This window comes from Ochlerotatus camptorhynchus, unplaced genomic scaffold (assembly GCF_037179485.1).
Source record: "Ochlerotatus camptorhynchus isolate MF236.1 unplaced genomic scaffold, CSIRO-AGI_Acam_v1.1 ptg000598l, whole genome shotgun sequence".
NCBI classification, from domain to species: domain Eukaryota; kingdom Metazoa; phylum Arthropoda; class Insecta; order Diptera; family Culicidae; genus Ochlerotatus; species Ochlerotatus camptorhynchus.
In genome coordinates this window covers 697172-717422 of record NW_027041078.1, presented here as the reverse complement: position 1 = coordinate 717422, position 20251 = coordinate 697172, and the positions used below count along the sequence as shown (strand labels likewise).

General features: G+C 44.2%; 5 protein-coding genes across 8 annotated transcripts in view; 3 read left to right on the top strand and 2 right to left on the bottom strand.

Annotated features, from left to right (window-relative positions):
- The first annotated feature begins 788 nt into the window (after positions 1–788).
- Tor (serine/threonine-protein kinase Tor) lies at positions 789–9618 on the top strand. Its single transcript, XM_065237177.1, has 6 exons — positions 789–1450; positions 1512–1944; positions 2008–2945; positions 3430–7799; positions 7864–8685; positions 8751–9618. Exons 1-6 carry the CDS (start codon positions 1231–1233, stop codon positions 9315–9317), a joined length of 7350 nt encoding a protein of 2449 aa, XP_065093249.1. The 5' UTR covers positions 789–1230; the 3' UTR covers positions 9318–9618.
- Positions 9619–11189: 1571 nt separating this feature from the next.
- Positions 11190–13989, bottom strand: ncm (nucampholin). Its single transcript, XM_065237180.1, has 3 exons — positions 12691–13989; positions 12162–12619; positions 11190–12101 (listed from the first exon to the last, which is right to left on the bottom strand). The coding sequence occupies exons 1-3, from the start codon at positions 13898–13900 to the stop codon at positions 11268–11270; spliced, it is 2502 nt and encodes an 833-aa protein (XP_065093252.1). The 5' UTR covers positions 13901–13989; the 3' UTR covers positions 11190–11267.
- A 1660-nt stretch (positions 13990–15649) lies between these two features.
- Positions 15650–17218, top strand: Nufip (nufip). Its single transcript, XM_065237199.1, has 2 exons — positions 15650–16168; positions 16228–17218. The coding sequence occupies exons 1-2, from the start codon at positions 15662–15664 to the stop codon at positions 17197–17199; spliced, it is 1479 nt and encodes a 492-aa protein (XP_065093271.1). The 5' UTR covers positions 15650–15661; the 3' UTR covers positions 17200–17218.
- MED11 (mediator complex subunit 11) lies at positions 17200–17794 on the bottom strand. The gene is made up of 2 exons (XM_065237200.1): positions 17664–17794; positions 17200–17595 (listed from the first exon to the last, which is right to left on the bottom strand). Exons 1-2 carry the CDS (start codon positions 17734–17736, stop codon positions 17270–17272), a joined length of 399 nt encoding a protein of 132 aa, XP_065093272.1. The 5' UTR covers positions 17737–17794; the 3' UTR covers positions 17200–17269.
- Positions 17795–19464: 1670 nt separating this feature from the next.
- The window catches only part of RtGEF (Rho-type guanine nucleotide exchange factor), a 31709-nt gene continuing 30922 nt past the window's right edge, over positions 19465–20251 (top strand). For 3 of the 4 annotated variants that reach the window (XM_065237173.1, XM_065237172.1, XM_065237170.1), the window contains exon 1: positions 19465–19982. The gene's annotated coding sequence lies outside the window, so the exon portion shown is untranslated. The remainder of the gene's footprint in view (positions 19983–20251) is intronic. The other variant, XM_065237174.1, reaches the window with a different exon arrangement.

The following is a 20251-nucleotide window of genomic DNA, read 5'->3' as shown; positions in this document are numbered from 1 at the left end:
CATAGGTCCTATAAGAATGCGTAAAAGGTATGTGTGAACCCTTATACATTTCATTTGACACATGATATTAATTAACTTTTTGCAAGGCGTCTACACTCAGGTCTTTTTTTACACGGGGGATACGGTCCGTGTAAAAAAACCGTGTAAAAAAACCTACGAGATTTTGATTTTTCGCATGATTAAATGTTTTTAAAAAATCGGATTTTGATGCCATTTGTAATTAAAGCATGATATGGTCCATATAGACATATTTTAAAAAATTCTGTATTTACACCAAAAATTGTGATTTTTTTTTTAAGTACGCCATTCGATTACAAATAGCTTGAAACGGATAATGTGATTGGAATCAAGTCGATAGGTTGTATCGTTGTCGAGAAATCGTTAAAAACGTACCGTATAAATCGTGGAAAACCGTGTAAAAAAAACCGTGTAAAAAAAAACCGCGTAAAAAAAACCGTGTAAAAAAAGACTTCAGTGTACTTATTAGTTGACTTATACATTTTATGAATAATCAGCAATAGAAATTTGCCAAAAGATATAAGGAGATTACTATCCGTGTACTTTGCAAAGCGGTCCTTTGAAATTCATCGTTCATAGAACAAAATCATAAACCCTCATCATATATTATTCTTCATCCAGCGAATTACGACTGTAAATGTTAGCTAAAAAAATTAAAAAATTAAAACCTCTCAGCTTCAACCCTGGAAATTCGCCCTTCAGAATCAGTTTTTGGACTTTTATCGACAAAATATAAAATCATCCGCCTGCACTGGCCGAAAATCGACCAAGTAGTGCGCAATACGAAGTGTCAAAGAAGTGTAAATTCGCGTAAAAATTACAAATTTGGACCAGAAAAACATGCCGAAACATTTAAAAAACTATTGAACTAGTGTCCTAAATTTCCGGCGCAGCGGATCGAAGTGAAATTTCCCATGCTGAAGTGAAATCCGCGTCGAAAAGCGCGTTTTTCACCTTGCGCCATCATCGGTGCTCCCAGCCGGGAGTGCTAGCGCTACTGCTGTCGTTCGTGGTTTCATCGATCTTTTTTCGTCGACTGTTTTTATCCGGTACCGCTCGTCGCCCCCGCCTCCCGGGGGGTCGTTAATGCGTGCTTAGCGACCGGTTGGTGTTTACAAAACAAAGTCGAATAATAATAATAATCGTCAGGTGTTGTTTGTGGCTTATTTTGGTTTTGTGTGTGTGAGTGGTTTTTTGTTTTCTTTGTACGAAATGTCGACCGTGGTGCAGCAGTTTGTGGGTGGGTTGAAAAGCCGCAACAAGGATGCCCAGAATAAGGCGGCCCAGGATCTGTCGCTATACGTTAAGACGGAACTGCGTGAAATTCCGCAAGACGATCTGTTGGCATTTTTCGAGGATTTCAATCAGTATATTTTCGAAATGTTGTCCAGCGCGGATACCAACGACAAGAAGGGAGGCGTTTTGGCTATTAGTGAGTTTTCATGCCCAGGATTATTGTTTTTTGGAGTAAAATCGATTATTTTCTATTCTAGATTGCTTGATAAGCGGTGATGTGGTTAATACGACGACTCAAATTTCACGTTATTCCAATAATTTGAGAAACTTGCTTCCGTCGAGTGACATCTCCGTTATGGAGCTGGCTGCGAAAGTGTTGGTTAAGTTGGCCCTTTTGCCAGGTTCAAAGGGAGCGGAATCGTTTGAGTTCGACATCAAACGTGCCTTCGAATGGCTGACCGAGGAACGAACCGAGGGAAAGCGACATGCTGCCGTTTTGGTGTTGCGTGAGCTGGCCGTGGCTATGCCAACGTTCTTCTACCAGCAAGTTGGAAGCTTCTTCGAACACATATTCGTTGCAATTAAGGATTCCAAACCGATGATTCGGGAAGGAGCCGGTCAAGCACTTCGAGCTGTGCTGATCGTTACTTCCCAGCGAGAGGGAACCAAGCAGAATAATAATCCACAATGGTAGGCAACTGGAATCAAAGTAAAATCAATTGTAATCTCATGTTTCAATTTTCAATTAACCAGGTATAACCACTGCTACGACAGTGCTATGGATTGTTTCAAGGAGCTTCCTTCGCGCGAAAAAGGTTTCAACCGGGATGATCGCATTCATGGGGCGATTATTGTGTTCAATGAAATTTTGCGTTGTTCAAACGCACCCTGGGAGAAAAAGTACATGCAGTTGGAAAGCTTGAACGTGGACCGTAGGAATCGCCATACAGACGAAGGCCATAGCATCTTTCCCAGGATTCGTGTACCTTTCATGGAGAAGCTTAGTGGAGGGCATGGTTCCAGCAGCTCTCGCAGTACCGATGGCAGCGATGTCAAGTTCTTCCGCCAAAACAGCTCCATTCAAGAGTCTGCGATCTGTCGAGCACTGGTCAATGATAATTACGATTTAATCTGCCAGAAAGTACTGGAACAGCGTAATTCCAAGTCTCCGCACGTGATTCAATCACTGCTTACAATCTTACCTCGATTAGCTGCGTTCAATCGGCGAGATTTTGTCAATAACCATTTGAAGGCTGTCGTAAACTACCTAATACTAACGGTGAAAAGCAAAGAAAGGGAACGTAACCTGGCTTTCGTCACACTCGGTTACATAGCGGTTGCAGTTGAGAAAGATATTGCACCGTTCAGAACCAGGATAGTAGATGTAATCACGGTAGCCCTTCCTCCAAAAGAAACTCCGAGCAAGAAGAAAATATGCGTCGATCCTTCGGTGTTCATGTGCATCACCTTGCTTGGGCACGCTCTGAAGAGTGCAATTACGACCGACATCAAAAATATGATCCTGCCGATGCTTTCGACGGGATTGAATACCGGACTGACGGTGTGCTTGCATGAGTTGAGCGAGAATGTGCCTCAGATGAAACAGGAAATAACAAGTGGATTGCTAAAGATCTTGTCCTGTGTGCTGATGAACAAACCTCTTCCGCAGTTTATTCCCGGTCGGCCTCAAGGTAGGTTTCCGAATGTTTTAACAGTATTTTGGAGATTATAAGACACATTTTTTACTTTAAAGTATTTAGGGGCAATTATTTGTTTTGTTTTTACATTTTGTTAATGTTAGCGCAAAAAGGGCGTAAGAAGTTTTGTTTACAAAAGCTGATAGGCCCTTTTTTAGATGTTACGTGAGATATAACTGTTTGTGGAACGAAACCCAAATAACAAATTCAATGTGATATTTGCCAACTCTATATACAGCTTATGATCACACCTATTTTGAACCTGCTGAAAGTACTGCCTAAAAACAATCCAGCAAACTTACCCTCTAATATATAACCGTATTTCCATTTGCATGTTTAAATGTAATGAATTGCAGTGTCTTCAAGTCTTAAACAAGATCAACAAAATTAACTAAATCTTACGATATAAATAATATATACCTATCCGCAAAACGAAGCAATCATACGTGCTGAATTAACCGTAATCATTCACTTCCAGGTACGACGAGTATTAACCTCTACGAACAGCAAATCCAAGACACACCTACCACGGTTCTGGCGCTTCGCACGCTCGGAACATTCAACTTCGAAGGGCACAGCTTGCTCCCGTTCGTTCAACGTTGCGCCGATCATTTCCTTCTCAGCGAACAGCAGGAAATTCGTATCGAAGCAGTGCAGACATGCACACTTTTGCTGAAACTAGCCCTTCAATCCGTAGATTCCACCGATGGTTCGGAAACACTCACCCAAACAGTGGGCAGCGTTCTGGAGAAGATTCTGATCGTCGGTATCACGGATGTCGATCCGAATGTGCGTTTGAGGGTACTGAAATCGTTGGACGATAGTTTTGACTCTCAGCTGGCTCAACCGTGGTTCCTGAGCTCGCTGTTGATTACTATGAACGACGAGGTGTTTGAGATTCGAGAGCTGGCTATCATTATCATCGGAAGGCTATCGGCAATCAATCCGGCTTACGTTATGCCAAGTTTGCGGAAGACAATGGTGCAGATTTTGACGGAATTGGAACATTCCGGAATGAGTCGGAACAAGGAACAGAGCGCCAGGATGCTGGATCATTTGATCGTCAGTACACCGAGACTGATTTCTTCCTACATGAGACCAATCCTCTCTATTCTGGTACCGAAATTGAAGGAACCCGAATCCAATCCCGGAGTAGTGCTGAACGTGTTGAGAGCAATTGGTGATCTGGCTGAAGTGAACGGCGGCCATCATGTGCTGGAAAAGTGGTCAGACGAGCTACTGGCTACACTTTTGGAAATGTTAAGCGATGCAGGATCAACGGAAAAGCGGGGCGTTGCCTTGTGGACTCTTGGACAGCTAGTCAGTGCTACGGGACAAGCCGTTAAACCATACCACAAGTATCCCCATTTAATTGATATATTGATCAACTTTCTGAAAACCGAACAACAGCCGTACGTCAGACGAGAAACCATCCGCGTTCTGGGATTGTTGGGTGCCTTGGATCCATACAAACATAAAATGAATCGAGGATTAATCGATAGTCAGAAAAACAACATCCTGATTTCGATTTCCGACACAAAAACAGACGAATACTCGGATCTGTCCACTTCGGAGATGTTGATCAATATGGGAAACCAACTGGAGGAGTACTATCCGGCAGTTGCCATTTCAACGTTGATGAAAATCCTTCGTGATCCAACCTTATCCCACCACCACATAAGCGTCGTTCAGGCAATCACCTTCATTTTCAAAAGCCTTGGCATAAAGTGTGTTCCGTACTTGTCGCAAGTTCTGCCCAGTCTTCTCGGAAATATTCGCAATGCCGAGGTGAACCTCAAAGAGTTTCTTTTCCAGCAGCTCTCGATTCTGATCGAAATTGTCAAGCAGCACATCATCAGCTTTATGGAGGAAATCTTCCAGCTGATTAAGACTTTCTGGAACAGTAGCTATCCCCTGCAACCGACCCTTATCAACTTGGTAGAAAAAATCGCGATCGCCCTGGGGTGCGAATTCAAAATCTATCTTCCTCAGCTGATGCCACAAATCCTCCGGGTCCTTCTCCACGATGCATCTACCAATCGAACCGTAACCGTGAAACTCCTCACTGCGTTGCAGAAGTTCGGCAACAACCTTGACGACTACCTGCATCTCATCATCCCGGCCATCGTCAAACTGTTTGAACCGATCGAAGTTCCGTACCAGGTGTCCCTCGCTGCCCTGGAGACAATCAACTATCTAGCGGAAATCCTGGATTTCACTGACTTCTCGTCCCGGATCATTCATCCCTTGGTCCGAGTCCTGGACAACCATCCCGGGCAACTCCAAACCGCAGCATTGCAAACCCTTTGTTCGATCATGATCCAACTGGGCAAAAAGTATCTAGTCTTCGTCCCCCTCGTCAACCGCGTCATGATCAAGCACAAAATCTCCTACACCGAGTACAACAAACTGCTCTCCAAGTTGCAGGGCCAGAGCACCCTAGCACTGGACGACGAATTCCGTCTGCGTCAGGCTCGGTTCAAGAATCGCGAAATGTCTCTAGCCAGTGACACTACCATTCGCAAGCTAAACGTTTCCACTGTCGACCTTCAGTTGGCATTCAAGGCGAATCGTCGTGTATCGCGTGACGATTGGCTCGAATGGCTTCGCCGGCTCAGCATCGGTTTGCTTAAGGAATCCAAGAGCCCAGCGCTACGATCTTGCCGAACGTTGGCTCAAAACTATCCGCAACTGTTGAAGGACTTGTTCAACGCGGCGTTCGTAAGTTGCTGGACCGATTTGCCGGATAGTTTGAAGGAGGAATTGTCGTCAAGTTTGAGACAGGCATTGATGGTTCCGGATCTCCCGGAGATTACCCAAACGATACTGAATCTGGCTGAATTTATGGAACACTGCGAGAACGACGCGCTTAGGATCGATCCGAAGATTCTCGGCGAACGAGCCATGGAATGCCGGGCCTATGCGAAAGCCTTGCACTACAAAGAGGAAGAATTCCTAAACATGAAGGACAAGGATCAAAGTGTGTTCGAATCACTGATCTTAATCAATAACAAACTGCAACAGAAGGAAGCTGCCGAAGGGTTGCTAGAGTACGCGATGGAGCACAGGAGTGCGTCCGAGGAGATGAAGGTTCAGGTACGGTGGTACGAAAAGCTACATAGTTGGGAGAAAGCGTTGAATCTGTACCAGGACAAACTGGAGACCAATGCGAGCGATTTGGAATCGAGACTCGGTCAGTGGCGATGTTTGGAAGCACTTGGAGAATGGTCCACGCTGAACGCGGTGACAAAGGAAACATGGGAATCGCTGGGTACTGAGGGACAGAGCAAGGCAGGAAGACTGGCAGCTGCGGCTGCTTGGGGTTTGAAGGATTGGGATGGAATGCAAGAATTTGTCAAATTCATTCCGGAGGATACGCAGGATGGATCATTCTATCGTGCCGTGCTGGCCGTTCACCACGGTGAGTACGAGTTGGCACAAACGTTGATCGACGATACGAGAGATCTGTTGGATACGGAGCTGACCGCAATGGCAGGTGAATCTTATGAACGGGCCTACGGAGCGATGGTTTGCGTCCAGATGCTCTCCGAACTGGAAGAAGTTATTCAACACAAACTGATCCCCGAGCGACAGGAAACTATCCAAGCCATGTGGTGGGATCGCTTGCTCGGTGGTCAACGCTTGGTCGAAGACTGGCAACGAATTCTCCAGGTTCATACGTTGGTGGTACATCCGGCCAACGATGTCAAAACATGGTTGAAGTTCGCCTCACTGTGTCGCAAGAGTGACTCGCTGAAACTTTCCGAGAAGACCCTTGTCATGTTGCTTCGTTACAATCCTTCGGAGTATCCGGACCACCCGCTGGAATTTACGCAACCAGATATCAGCTTCGCCTATGCAAAGCATCTCTGGGCAGCAGGTGAACAGCAAACAGCTTACAATCAACTGAACAGATTGGTAACCGACATGGGCATTGAGGGAAATTTCGACGCAGAAGAGAAGGACGAAAACCGTCGCCTGTTGGCGCGATGCTACATGAAGCTAGGCCAGTGGCAGAACCAACTTCAAGGTCTGAACGAGCAGTCCATCAAAGGTATCCTCGCATGCTACGAGAAAGCCACCAAGCACGACTCTAATTGGTACAAAGCATGGCATCTCTGGGCCTACATGAATTTTGAAGTCGTTCAGAATCAAAAGCAGCAGGAAGATCTTCTGAAGAACCCCGGCGGAGATAAGGAAAAGTGTATGATCCGGCAGTACGCCGTTCCCGCTGTGGAAGGCTTCTTCCGTTCGATCAACTTGTCGCATGGGAACTCCCTGCAGGACACACTCCGTTTGTTGACCCTCTGGTTCGACTACGGACAGTATCCCAAGGTGTTCGATGCCCTCGTCGAAGGAATGCGTGTGATCGAAATCAATACCTGGCTGCAGGTGATTCCGCAGCTGATAGCTCGCATCGATACGCCCCGAAATTTAGTCGGCGAGCTAATCCATCAGCTTCTGAATGACATTGGAAAATGTCACCCGCAAGCTCTAGTCTATCCGTTGACCGTGGCTTCCAACTCGGCATCCAGTGCTCGTCGGCAGGCGGCTCATAAAATTCTGGGATCCATGGGCGAACATTCGTCCACCCTGGTCAATCAAGCCATCATGTGCAGCGAGGAACTGATCCGCGTTGCAATCCTGTGGCATGAACAGTGGCATGAGGGCTTGGAAGAAGCCTCACGACTGTACTTTGGCGAACGCAATATCAAGGGTATGTTTGAAACGTTGGAGCCCCTCCATCAAATGCTCCAGAGGGGGCCGCAAACGCTGAAGGAAACTTCCTTCAACCAAGCCTACGGAAGGGATTTAAACGAAGCTCAAGAATGGTGCAAACATTATAAGGTAAATTGTAGAATATTACGATTTTTCATCAGTATTCGGCTTAACAAAGATACCGCTTTCACAGAACTCGGGCAATATCCGCGATTTGAACCAAGCCTGGGACCTGTACTACCATGTGTTCCGCCGAATTTCCCGGCAGCTACCGCAGCTCACTTCACTGGAACTTCAGTACGTCAGCCCGAAACTGTTGGCCTGTCGCGATCTGGAGCTAGCCGTACCGGGAAGCTACACTCCCGGGCAGGAGCTGATCAGCATAGCCAGCATTCAGTCGAACCTCCAGGTGATCACCTCGAAGCAGAGACCGCGAAAACTTTGCATCCGTGGTTCGAATGGAAAGGAATACATGTTCCTGTTGAAGGGTCACGAAGATTTGCGTCAAGATGAACGTGTGATGCAACTGTTCGGATTGGTGAACACTCTGTTGCTCAGCGATCCGGACACGTTCAGAAGAAATCTGACCATCCAACGTTATGCGGTTATTCCGTTGAGTACCAATTCCGGTTTGATTGGATGGGTGCCGCACTGCGACACGCTGCATACGTTGATTCGAGACTACCGCGACAAAAAGAAGACCATGTTGAATATCGAGCATAGGATTATGCTCCGCATGGCCCCGGATTATGACCATTTGACGTTGATGCAAAAGGTCGAGGTCTTTGAGTATGCGCTGGAACTTACCAAGGGAGACGATCTGGCCAAATTGTTATGGCTGAAGAGCCCATCGTCAGAGGTCTGGTTCGACCGAAGAACGAACTATACCCGGTCGCTGGCAGTGATGTCAATGGTTGGATACATTCTCGGCCTGGGCGATCGGCATCCTTCCAATTTGATGTTGGACCGACTGAGTGGCAAAATTCTGCATATTGATTTCGGTGATTGTTTCGAGGTGAGTTTGGTACATCTACCCTAACTAAATTCCGACATTCATGATCTTTTTTCCCTCCCCACCAGGTTGCAATGACCCGTGAGAAATTCCCGGAAAAGATCCCGTTCCGTTTGACGCGTATGCTAATCAATGCCATGGAAGTAACTGGTATCGAGGGAACCTACCGCCGTACATGCGAAAGTGTCATGAACGTGCTCCGTCGCAACAAGGACAGTTTGATGGCCGTACTGGAAGCGTTCGTGTACGATCCTTTGCTAAACTGGCGCCTCTTGGATGCGGATAAGAACCGAAGGTCCAAGAATGCCACCGATGTCGATAGCACTACGGAGAGCATTGAAGAAACGTTGGATCTTTTGGCGATCAATGCCAGAAATCTGAGGATGAACGAAGCCAATACCAATGGTGGTGGCGATGTGGTGGACCAAAGCAGCAATTGCATTGCAAATCCGGCGGAAGCTACCAACAATAAGGCTCGTGCAATTGTAGATCGCGTAAAGCAAAAACTAACCGGAAAGGACTTCAACACGAATGATCCGGTCTCAGTGCAACGGCAGATCGATCTACTAATACGACAGGCCACCAACAACGAGAACCTCTGCCAGTGTTACATCGGATGGTGTCCGTTCTGGTAGAAAGTGGCTCTCGCGCGTGCAGAACAGTATTGTACATATAACGTATATCTGTTTTATGTGTGCTGTGGGATGGTAGATGTGGGATTTTTTTTGTTTGTTTTTGACCTCAATAATATATAACGATTTGTAACGATCAGTTGTACAGAAACAACCGACGACTATTGCTGCCTATCTAATATTGATATTCGAGTAGGAGTAAAGTTAAAATGCAATAACGCAAAGTTCACCAAATTTATTCGATGAAAAAGCTTAGAGTACGAACACAAAGCAAATAAACAAACCAGCTTATATACAAATTTAAGATGGATATTTTTTACGGGGCCGAACGCCATTTTTTTTTTTTTTTTTTTCATTTCGTTTATTTGGCAGGCTCAAATGTTATAAAAATAACTTAGCGGAGCCGAGTAACATAGAATACCAATTATGGTACTCAAAATACAAAAGAAAAATATGTACAAATATATTTTATCATATCATTTTTCTGGGTGGCGATCGAAGCGGCGACAAAGCGATCTTCTCCCGTGCACGCAACTTCTTTCTTTCCCGAATTTGTTCCTCATTTTCATTGAACCCGAATCGTGATCGCTGCTGCTGTTTCTGGACATCGTTTCCCGTTGCATGCTCTCCGCTACTCTCGTCGGTCGTCGGGGTAGTCACGTCCATTTCGTTATCTGCATTCAACATCTCCAACCCCGTATCCGTTTCCTGATCGCTAATGACAAACGACGCACCTTCCACCACTACACCAGCATACGTACTGCTGCTGTGTTGTTTTCTTTCACTTTGCTTTCCTTTTTCCTTCAGTTGCTTCTCCGGTTCCTTCCGAGCCTTCCGCTTGGGACAGGAAAGCTTCCGGTGTCCGTCCGCCTTGCACAGAAAACATTTGTCTTTGTTGCCATCATAAAAAATGTTTCCTTTGCGATTGAAGAAATGTAATGACGTGGGGATTTCCTTCTTCACATCCATATATACACCGCGTATCCCTGTATACACCTCAAAACACAGATCAGTTGGAAATTTCTCCCGGATGATGCGTTTAATTTTCCCATATTTCCCCAGCACTTTATCCAGCTCGTTGTCGGGTACCTCTGGTGGCAAGTCATACACACGCACATATTGAATGAATTCACCAGCATGCGACATGCGTACCTTTGCCGTCGTTCCATTCGCATAATGGAAGATTAAATCCTCCGAATTGAATGTCAGAGCATGGAGCATCGCTTCCTCTGATTTGAACTTCATGAAGACTCCCCTTTCCTCACCAATGCGATAAACAGCTTCCATTTCAGCCGGATCCGCGTCGAGTGCTTTGGCGAAATTTACTATCTCTCCGATGTTTGGTTTGGCATCACAATGGCTGAAGCTAAACTTGATGGTGTTTCTTACTTCACACATCTTGCACCGTAGCAACAAAAGGCACCGAACTGCTAGCAACGAACAAAGAGCAACCATATAATAGCGAGTCTCGAAAACAGGCTATCGTGTGGTTCACAACGAAATAAAAAATCGACTGCTGCTGTAGACAGCTGTAGGGCAACTGCTGGGCCGAACGCCATTGAATACCATGTACCAATAAGGAGTTGTCTACTTTTTAGACGCCGTACCGATGAAGCCATCCTTCTGCTGTGTTGGTTTTCCGCCTCAGCGTCATTCAGGTGGTCACCGTAGTTGTTGTTTCCAACGGCGACGATACGAGCATTAACCGCGCAGCTGCCGAAAACGTATAAAAAGCAACATAACAATACTAACAATTATTATCGATCCTGTTATCGTCATCCTTAGGTAAAACTTCCACTGCTGCCCTCGACAGTAGTTAACAGCGAACTGAGATGGATTTCTTTCCAAACGCTTTCAAAAACGAAACTATCCAAATTTGAGACACGCCTAGGTATATTTCTTAAAATAGGACACAATTATACATCTACACAATTCTTACCATTGTTTTCCATCTCATCTCCTACGGTTGGAAGAATGCTCTTCATCCTTTCTTCTATTGTCGCGATCCCTTTTCGATCTGTCGCCTCCACGTCCGCTTCGATCGTCCTGCTCCTTCCTGCCACGTCCTTCATAATTCCGATCGCGATGCTGCTCCTCTCGAGGATACGCCTCACGGTTATCTCTTTCCCGATTATCCCGATCTCGTCTACCCACTTCCACCTCTGCATATTCCCTCCTACTACCATTTTGCTTCCGTTTCTCATCTCTCTGTTTCGAGGTAGAAGTTTTCGACTTCTTACGGTCTTTGTCCTTCCTGCCCTTCTTTTTTCTGCGATCATTCTCCGAATCGGAATCGGATGAACTTGAACTCGAATCCGACGAGGACGACGAAGAGGAAGATGATGACGACGACGAGGAGGAAGACGAACTGAGTGAAGATGCTTCTTCCGGCACCGGAGCGGGCAGCGGTTGGACAATCTGCTTGGGAGCATTCTTGAGAAAATCCCGCAATTCATCGGTCAGGCCCCCCAATCCGATCGAAGTGAAAAAGTTGATGGCAAAACGGGAATTTTTGGGATTGTCCCGTGGAAAAAGTCCCGAAAATGGCTCCGCCAACGTTGCATCCTTTAATCGTGCGTTTAACTTGAACAAGCCCATGTATTCGGCGAGTTCTTGGAAAAGAATTTTGATAAAGATTCGACTTGAGCTGGTCGTATCTTCTTCGTTCAGACGGATGCAGCGCATTATATCCCAACCGATCGAGTCGGTAAAGAAAAGATGGGCGAAGAACTTGCTAACGTTGCGAAGGCGATTTGTATCCAGTCGATGGGTTGTGGTGTAGGTATCCTAAAAAGAACGAGCATTAATTTTACATGATCTAAATCATGGATTAAATAGATTTCTTACATGAAAAATCTGCTCAAACGGTTCTATGTAGACCTTGTTGATCATGCAAAAACGCTGTGCCAAAAGTCCGTAGAACTTCTCGTAAGTCCTCTGCTCAGCGCAGCAATCTAAAAACATGTGACAAAGCTCCGACTCCTGGCCCGGTTTGAGTTCCATTTTCATGAGCTTGTGTGCACATTCCTCGTAATCCAAACTGGAATGGATCGTCAGGTAAATCGTCCTACGCAACGCAATCAAATTCGTCTCCGTATTATCCACAATAAGCTGCTGCTTGGCTTCACCGCTTTCCTCACCGCTGCCACTTTCATCCTCGTCGTCGGAGTCGCTACCACTGCCGCTTCCACTTGATGATCCATCCTCGTCTTCATCGCCGCTGGCATCACTTCCAAGAATTTCCTTACTGATAGCTTTGTACTTGGCTTCATTTTCCTCGTACTCGTTGTCCACCTTGAAGACATCTAAAAGTAGAAACATTAGATGTTTATGATTATTTCCACATAAGTAGGTACCCAATAAAAGTAGTACTCACTCAAAATGTCCTGCGTATCGGTGGCCTCGTCCAGCATTATCAAATGTGTAAATTGGTCGTCTTCCTCCACCAACTCTAGCGCATCGGCCACCGCAATGTGATCCTTGAAGCCGTCCTTACGGATCTGGAACACCACCTCGATCATATACTGAACCCGCTTGTCCAGCTTTCCTTCGTGCAAAATATTCTTCAGCATTTCGAAAATCGCATTGATTCCCTTTCCGGAAACCTCGGTCAGCTTCTGACCTACTTCCTTCAGAAATGCAATGGCAACCTCGACCGAATCGTCAGTAGGATTCTCCACCAATAGCGTCAAAATTTCCAACGCCAGAATCTCGTGAGATACCCGTTGATTCACCAGATGTGCCACGAATCGAGACGAAGAAAGGCAGATGCTTTTATCGTTCCTTCGAAATCCCCTCTTGAATTGAATGACCAAACGCTTCAATAGAAGTTCTCCGATGTTTGGAAACTTCGAGTTTATGATAGCCACCAACGCCCCGTACACATGAGTAAACGTTGGCGACGCTGCTTGGGCCTGGATAATCGACCGACAGAGAAGACCTCTTCCGCGGACAATATTCTCCCGCAGCAACTCTCTCGTGATGATTCCGATATTATCCACGTTTACCTTATTGATATAACCATGAATCGACTTCTTCAGTGCTTCCCAAGAGATTCTCTGATAAGCCGCTGACGATTTGTCGGTTATCTCTGCTTGCATCATACGCAACCTGGCCGGAGGGATGTATGCTCCTCCAGTTTTCGATGTCAACAAATCCACCGTCCGTCGGATTGCTGGTTTCTCATTCTTCAGCAAAGCTTCATCTCCGTCCTGTTCCTTTTCCGGAGCTTTTTTCACCTCTGGTTTCTTCCTTTCAGCACTGTTGCTCCGTGAACGTTCACCAGATTCTAAGCTTGATTCACGACGGTCTTTCCTCCTCCTCCTCCGGGAGTCATCGTCTCTTCGTTCCCTACCCTTAGACTGCGACCTTGAACGACTCTTCCGTCTGCGATCATCCCGCCTTCGTCTTCTATCAACACTTCTAGATCGTGAACGGGATCTGGATCTGGAGCGTGAATCTCGGTCCCTGCGTGAAACCTTTTTTCGACGCTCTTCTCGGCGTGCGTCCGAACCAAGGCGAGAATCGCGTGAAGCGCTGCGGTCGCGCTTTTCTTGTCGCTTACGCGACAGCTCACTATCTGACATTGTAGTTCCGACTGTATGTAATGTGCTCCACTACTTTTCACTTAATTTTGCAGTTTTATGAGGAAAAGTTGTAAAGTAAACCAATATTTTCCATATACGATTCCAAAATGCGATGCTTGAAAACGGGAATGTGACAGAATGGCAGAAATAAAATTTCTGAAGGGATATGTCGGAACATTACAGTCAAGGCTTCAAAAATGTTACGGTTATGTCTACACGGTGTTTCGTGAAAACCCATTAATGGGTAAAAACTACAATTTTCAAACCATATATGCAGCTGTCAAAAAATGGGTGAAAAAATACCCATTTAAAGAATCAGTTCACGGTTGCATAATGGGTATATTTTTTACCCACTAATGGGGGAAACATCACTTGGATATTTTATCGTCTCATTTCATTTCATTTAGAAATTTCTAAACCTTCCCTAATAAAATTGTTATGGTTATTTTGCTTAACGACGTGTACCGGGTATCATCCAAACCATTTGCGGAATAGTTCTATTATTTGGGTTATCGTTAGTTTATGGTTATTTTTATTAGGGTTTCATTGACGTTAAAACTCTTGCTGACAATCTATCGTATCTTTGTGGGATTAAGCAGCATACTGTTCCAGAACCTAAAAAGTTCGTACTGAGTAGTCGTAAAGTTCTTAAAACAACGCGTTACCAAGTACACAGCAAAAAAAGTTGTTGAATATTACATCGAAACTGCTGCAACCAGGTCAATCCATCGGTTGTGTAATATCACATTGTACGATGTACATCGATTTTGCGAACAAAATTACATCCATTGATGTAATATTGTATCTGCTTTTTGCTATTACATCATTATTTCATACATCAGCTTGAATTACGTTGATCGATATTACATTTTTTTTTGCTGTGTAGCTCGCCATAAGATAACAAACGCATGTTCAAATCTGTTAAAATGACAAGGCAGGTTAAAGAAACAATGCACCACATGGCCGTGAAAGATGTTCTTGGTATCATATTACAGAACCAATTGGCTAGCGTTAAGGCAAAACTTTGATAACCGAATCAATTCAATATTGGACCGAGTGTACGCGGTTCTCATTGTGCGGTCAAAACAGATGAAAAAGTATGGACTTGAACAAATACTTCGTCAACTTTTTTCGGATCGGAACACCTGCATTTATTTTCAATTTATTAGAATCCATTTTGACCTCCCATTTACCCATTAATGAGTAAACCATAGCTAACCCATTAAATGAGGAGGGTCACTTTTATCGGAAATGGGTATTTTTTTACCCATTAATGGGTTTTCACCAAACACCGTGTAAGTAAAAGTGTGGACGTCTGTCAAAAGCTGTTCCAATCAAACCGTCAAAACGCACTGCTTTGCTCGATTGGAACAACTCTTTGCCGGCGCCAGTGGTGTAGTGGTAAGCGTGACTGCTTTTCACATCAATGGTCTTGGTTCAATCCCAGCCGAGGCCGGTGGCATTTTTCTGAGGCATAAAAATCTCTAGTCACGTCCTAGATTTACTCACAAACTCCACTTTTTGCGATTATGAGTCGATTGGACTCAATTTTGAGTTGATCTTGCTGACCGTGAGTTTATTTGATGACTGGCAACGCTGCCAACAAAATTCCTTTAAAACATTGTCAAAATTATTTCCAAAACATTACGAACACACACATGCGTTTAAATATGGACCAACAGGTCTGTGCCATAAAAAAGGGAGAACACACATGCGTGTTTTGTTTACGTTCTGTTTCTCGAAGTTCTTCAGTTCAACAACATGGCCAATCCGGAGAAAATTGAATCGTTTCGACTTCCGCCACCCAAATTCGGCGCAGACACGAAGAAATCACTCGATAATTTCAATAAGCTACGTAATCCGCATTTCTCCACCCCGTCAGGAATGTTACTTCCGCGGGACAATCAACCGCCGCCGATGTACGGACCGCGTGGATCGACCGTTCCACCTTGGTTGGTGAACCGACCTCAACAGCACAACTATGGTTCGAAAGGACCGACCAATCATCATCAGCGCTCCAAAGGTCCACATCGTGGTCACAGCAGCTACTCTAATGGTGGATTCGAGAAGGATGTCATCCCGGAACTCTTAGAGGTGAACTGGTATCTTTGGTGCGAAAAATGCGATGTGAATTGCAGAACGGAAGACGAACTGCAGAAGCACTTGAGTGAACATCGGAGTTGTGAAGTAGAAGGTTGCAAATACGTAGGACACCCGTGGGTAATGAAGCGTCATTGGAAGCTGGTACATGATGAGCAAAAGTTACAGGTAATTTTTTTTTTCTGATGTCCTGTGAATTATAGGAGATTACAAATTGTGAATTATAGGAAAAGGCACACATGGAGAGCAAGCAATCTCCTGAAGATATAGATAAATGGAGAGCAGAGAGAAGAATTAGATATCCTTCCAAAAACAATATCCTAAGAAGGCAAAGGGAACAAGAGGAAAAATTTAAAAGGGGAGAGAGGATAGAGGAAGATAAGAAAAGATTTCCAAATAAAAAGCACCAAGAGCCAAGGAACGATAAACAACGCAATTTTAGAGGCAGTGCTGGAAAGCAACGATATGCTTCAAAAAAACCGAAGATTTTCAAAGACACTGTTGAAGAGCATGAAGACTCTGACGAAGATACCAAGTCAAGAATTTCCTTCAAGGGGACATCGAAATTGAAAGACTACAAAGAAGAAGATACAAACTCATTATCTCTGTTATGTGGATATGGCAGTGACAGTGGGGAATGTTCATCCGAAGAAGAACCAGAGCCTGAGCCAATTCCAGACAGTACAACTAAAGCGGGCACCATTCAAAATGAGTTGGAAACCATTATGCCAGCGGAAACAATTGCTTCAAGTACCTCTAATTTGAGTGACGGAGAAGTTGTCGATTCTGAAACGGAGCAGGATATTTTAAATGATGTTAAGGTTCAGGAGAAATGTACCACAGAAGTTGACGATGGAGAAGTTAAAAATGAAAATAATCCAGAAAGTAAACCACCAAATGAAGAAACCAAAACCAAACGCAAAAATCGCACGCGCAAACGGCGAAATGGAGGATCGCAAGATGAACCGTCTAGTCAACCCGGGCCTTCCAAAATCACTCGGATTGAGAAACCATTATTGAATTACTCAAAACTTCGACACGCTCGACAGAATACGCTGTTGGAAAAGCTTCTCGAACCGGACATTCGCCACGAACGGAACGTTCTGCTGCAGTGTGTCCGATTCGTGGTACAAAAGGGATTTTTCGGAATCGGTCAGCCGAAAACATCGGCTTCCGAACAATCGGACTATCTAGAGTAATGAAATAAAATTGTTATTTGTCGCAAAAAGGAAGCTTATCGATACCTAAATAGTTGAGAATATTTTACCCTTACAGTACTCCTCCCGGAGGTGGATTTTGTCCTGCTCGTTGCGTTTGAAGCCTACTCGTAGCCTGGACGTATTTGATCTTACATTCTTCCAGTTCCTTGATACGGGATTTCACATGCTGAATACGGTGCCAGGCCATCTGCAATACTTTAGCCGCCGCATAACCCGATCCTTCGTGCGGTTGGCCGGTGGACACTTGCGTTAGGTAATTGATTTGCTCCGAAAGCTTGGATTCCACTATATTCAGCGATTTTAAGAACTGATTCGTGTGGGTTTCCGTAGCCTTTTGGCTGGTCTTCTCTTTGCTGAGTTCCAGCAGAGCTTGGCCTGGAACGATACGTAAGAAATGTCATTGCCGGTTCTAAACCGGATGGAATATTCAGCGGTTTCCTTACCTGCACTCTGTAAACAAAGGAGCAATTCCTTTTCGATAGAGTCGAGGACTTGAATTTTATCGATAGCAGTCATTGTAGGACGATAAACGCAGGGAAAATTATTTAAAAGTTAAAAACTTGAGGAACAACCACTAGGACGCATCAAAAGCATCAAAAGCCGAAGCGGGCCGAAAGAGTTTTTTGAGTTATTGACGAATATGGGTAAAAGCAAACGTCAAACGACATTCAGCTGTGTGTCCTTGTACACGGTAACAAATATGTGTTTGAAATCATTGTGCGATATAAACCCAAGAGAAGAGGTGACAATACGGGGACGAAAATGAACCACTTTTCTGTCAAACGTGAACCAGCCCCTGATTGGCCGATTTCATGTGCATAAGATAGAGATAGAGATAGATAAAGATAGAGACAGAAATAAAAGAGGGAGAAGCCAATTGTCACCTCTTCCTCTTAGATATCTAGATAGAGCTGGAATTAGAGCGTAACAGCTTTTGTAAACAATGACTTCTCTCGATGATTTCTTGGAAGCCATGGCTCTCCCTAGCAAATCAACATCACCATCGAGTAGAGGTAGACTTCTCCTGCCCGATGGATATATTGGTTCATGTAGGCGTGCCTTGAATTCCGAGAAATCCACGAGAGAAGTCATTGTTTACAAAGGCTGTTATGCCCTAATTCCAGCTCTATCTAGATATAAACGAGGGGTTTCTGCACGCTATTTTAAAACTACCAAATTTTGGGTAGAATCCACCTAGATCGGTCAAAACTGAACCTTCCCAAAAATGGGTAAACTATGTTGGGTGTGACAAGTTGAAAAATTGACAACATTGACATAATTTGTCAACTTGTCGCTCTCAACATAGTTTACCCATTTTTGGGAAGTTCAGTTTTGACAGATCTGGGTGAATTCTACCCAAATTTGATTAGTTTTGAAATAGCGTGTACCTCGATGTAAACATTTTGCAGACACGATAAGAATCAAATACTCAAATTTAGACTTGGATTGTGTTACCGCGAGTATGGTTATTTTGCTCAACGAAGTGTTCAAAACCATTCGTGGAAAAGTTTTACTATTTGGGTTATCGTTCGTTTATGGTATTTGTTAATTAGGGAAGTTTGTTGTACCCAAAAATAGGTTAACATGATTTTGCTCAACGATGGGTTCCCACCAGGGCTGAAAAAATTACTAAAATTCATTAAAGTTCACTATGGATGAAACATTCATTTCATAGTGAATGTTGGTGATTTTTTCAACCCTGGTTCCCTTACTTCAGTACTGTTGGGTTGTTTTGCTCCTCCGTTTTTGACAACATTAGAAATCAAAAGTAGGTATAAATGTGAACTGACCGTTGGGAACTTTTTTCTTACCGTGTACTCGATGGCTCCGCTGTGTTTATTTGATTTTCTGTTTCAATATCTGTGCACGGAAACCGCAAAATACGCAAAAATGACTATAAAGGACTCAATTTTGACTATAAAGTATGCATATTCGGCTAAAACGGGACTACACCTAAAATGTGTGTATTTTTTACACATTTTATGAGTATCTGGAACTCATAAATGCATAAAATTTATTCATTTTTGTACTAGTAATTACTCATAAATGTGTGAAATGTTACTCATTTTGTGGGTAGTCCCGTTTTCATTCAAATATGTGTACTTTATAGTCATAAAAGAGTTCTTTGCGATTACCGTGTGGGACAGTGTATCCTCTCCTGAATATCGACAGCTGTCAACAGAACAAACAAAAAAAAAACTCCCAACCTGTCAGATCATTGCTCATCCAAAATCATCAGGCATCGGAGGAACGAAGATTCATTTTCCGCACAGCAGCGGTAAAATTATAAGGAAGATACGGAAAAAAATAGTCCGGACGGAAAGTACGAGTTCGATCGCGGCGGTGGTGTGTGATCTTTTCCGTGTCTTGTGCTGCACTGAAAAGCAGGAAAATGTCGGTGGAAATTGTGCCTAAATCCGGTGAAATTATGCTCGCCAAATAACAGAGCTTGTGTTATGTGATCATCTGTGATATTTTGATTTCTTTGTGTTTTTCGAATAAGCAGTGAAGCATCTTCAGAAAAAAATTACATTGTGACAACAGAGTGAAAAATATATACAAAAAAGGAAGTCGTCAAAAAAAAAAATCTAAGCACAGAGCACAGCACAATAGGAAGCAGCCGCAGACGGAGCAGAAGATCACACAGGGGCAGCAGAAAAGTTTCCCGAGTCACCCTCAACCAAGAGAGATTGGCAGTGATCTTTCAACTGCTTTGCTTGAGGATTTCAGTTTTGCCATTCTCATCGTTCTTGTCTTCCCCCGTAAGTGATGCTAATTATAAAACGCTGAAATATTTTCAGTTTTTCCCCTTCGGGATCTTTTACGTTAAGTTTTTACGGCTACACAAGAGTATCTTTATTTCTCGCATCACATTCACAGCACAGAATCGTTAACGCTATCGGTGGGTGGTGGAGAAGGTGATGGTAGTGCTGGTACAAACAAATAGCAGATCGGCGCTAAAGGTTAAGGATTCTGTCGCTGCGGAAAATTGCGAAAATAATGTTCGAAACTAGACTAGGTGTAGCGCATC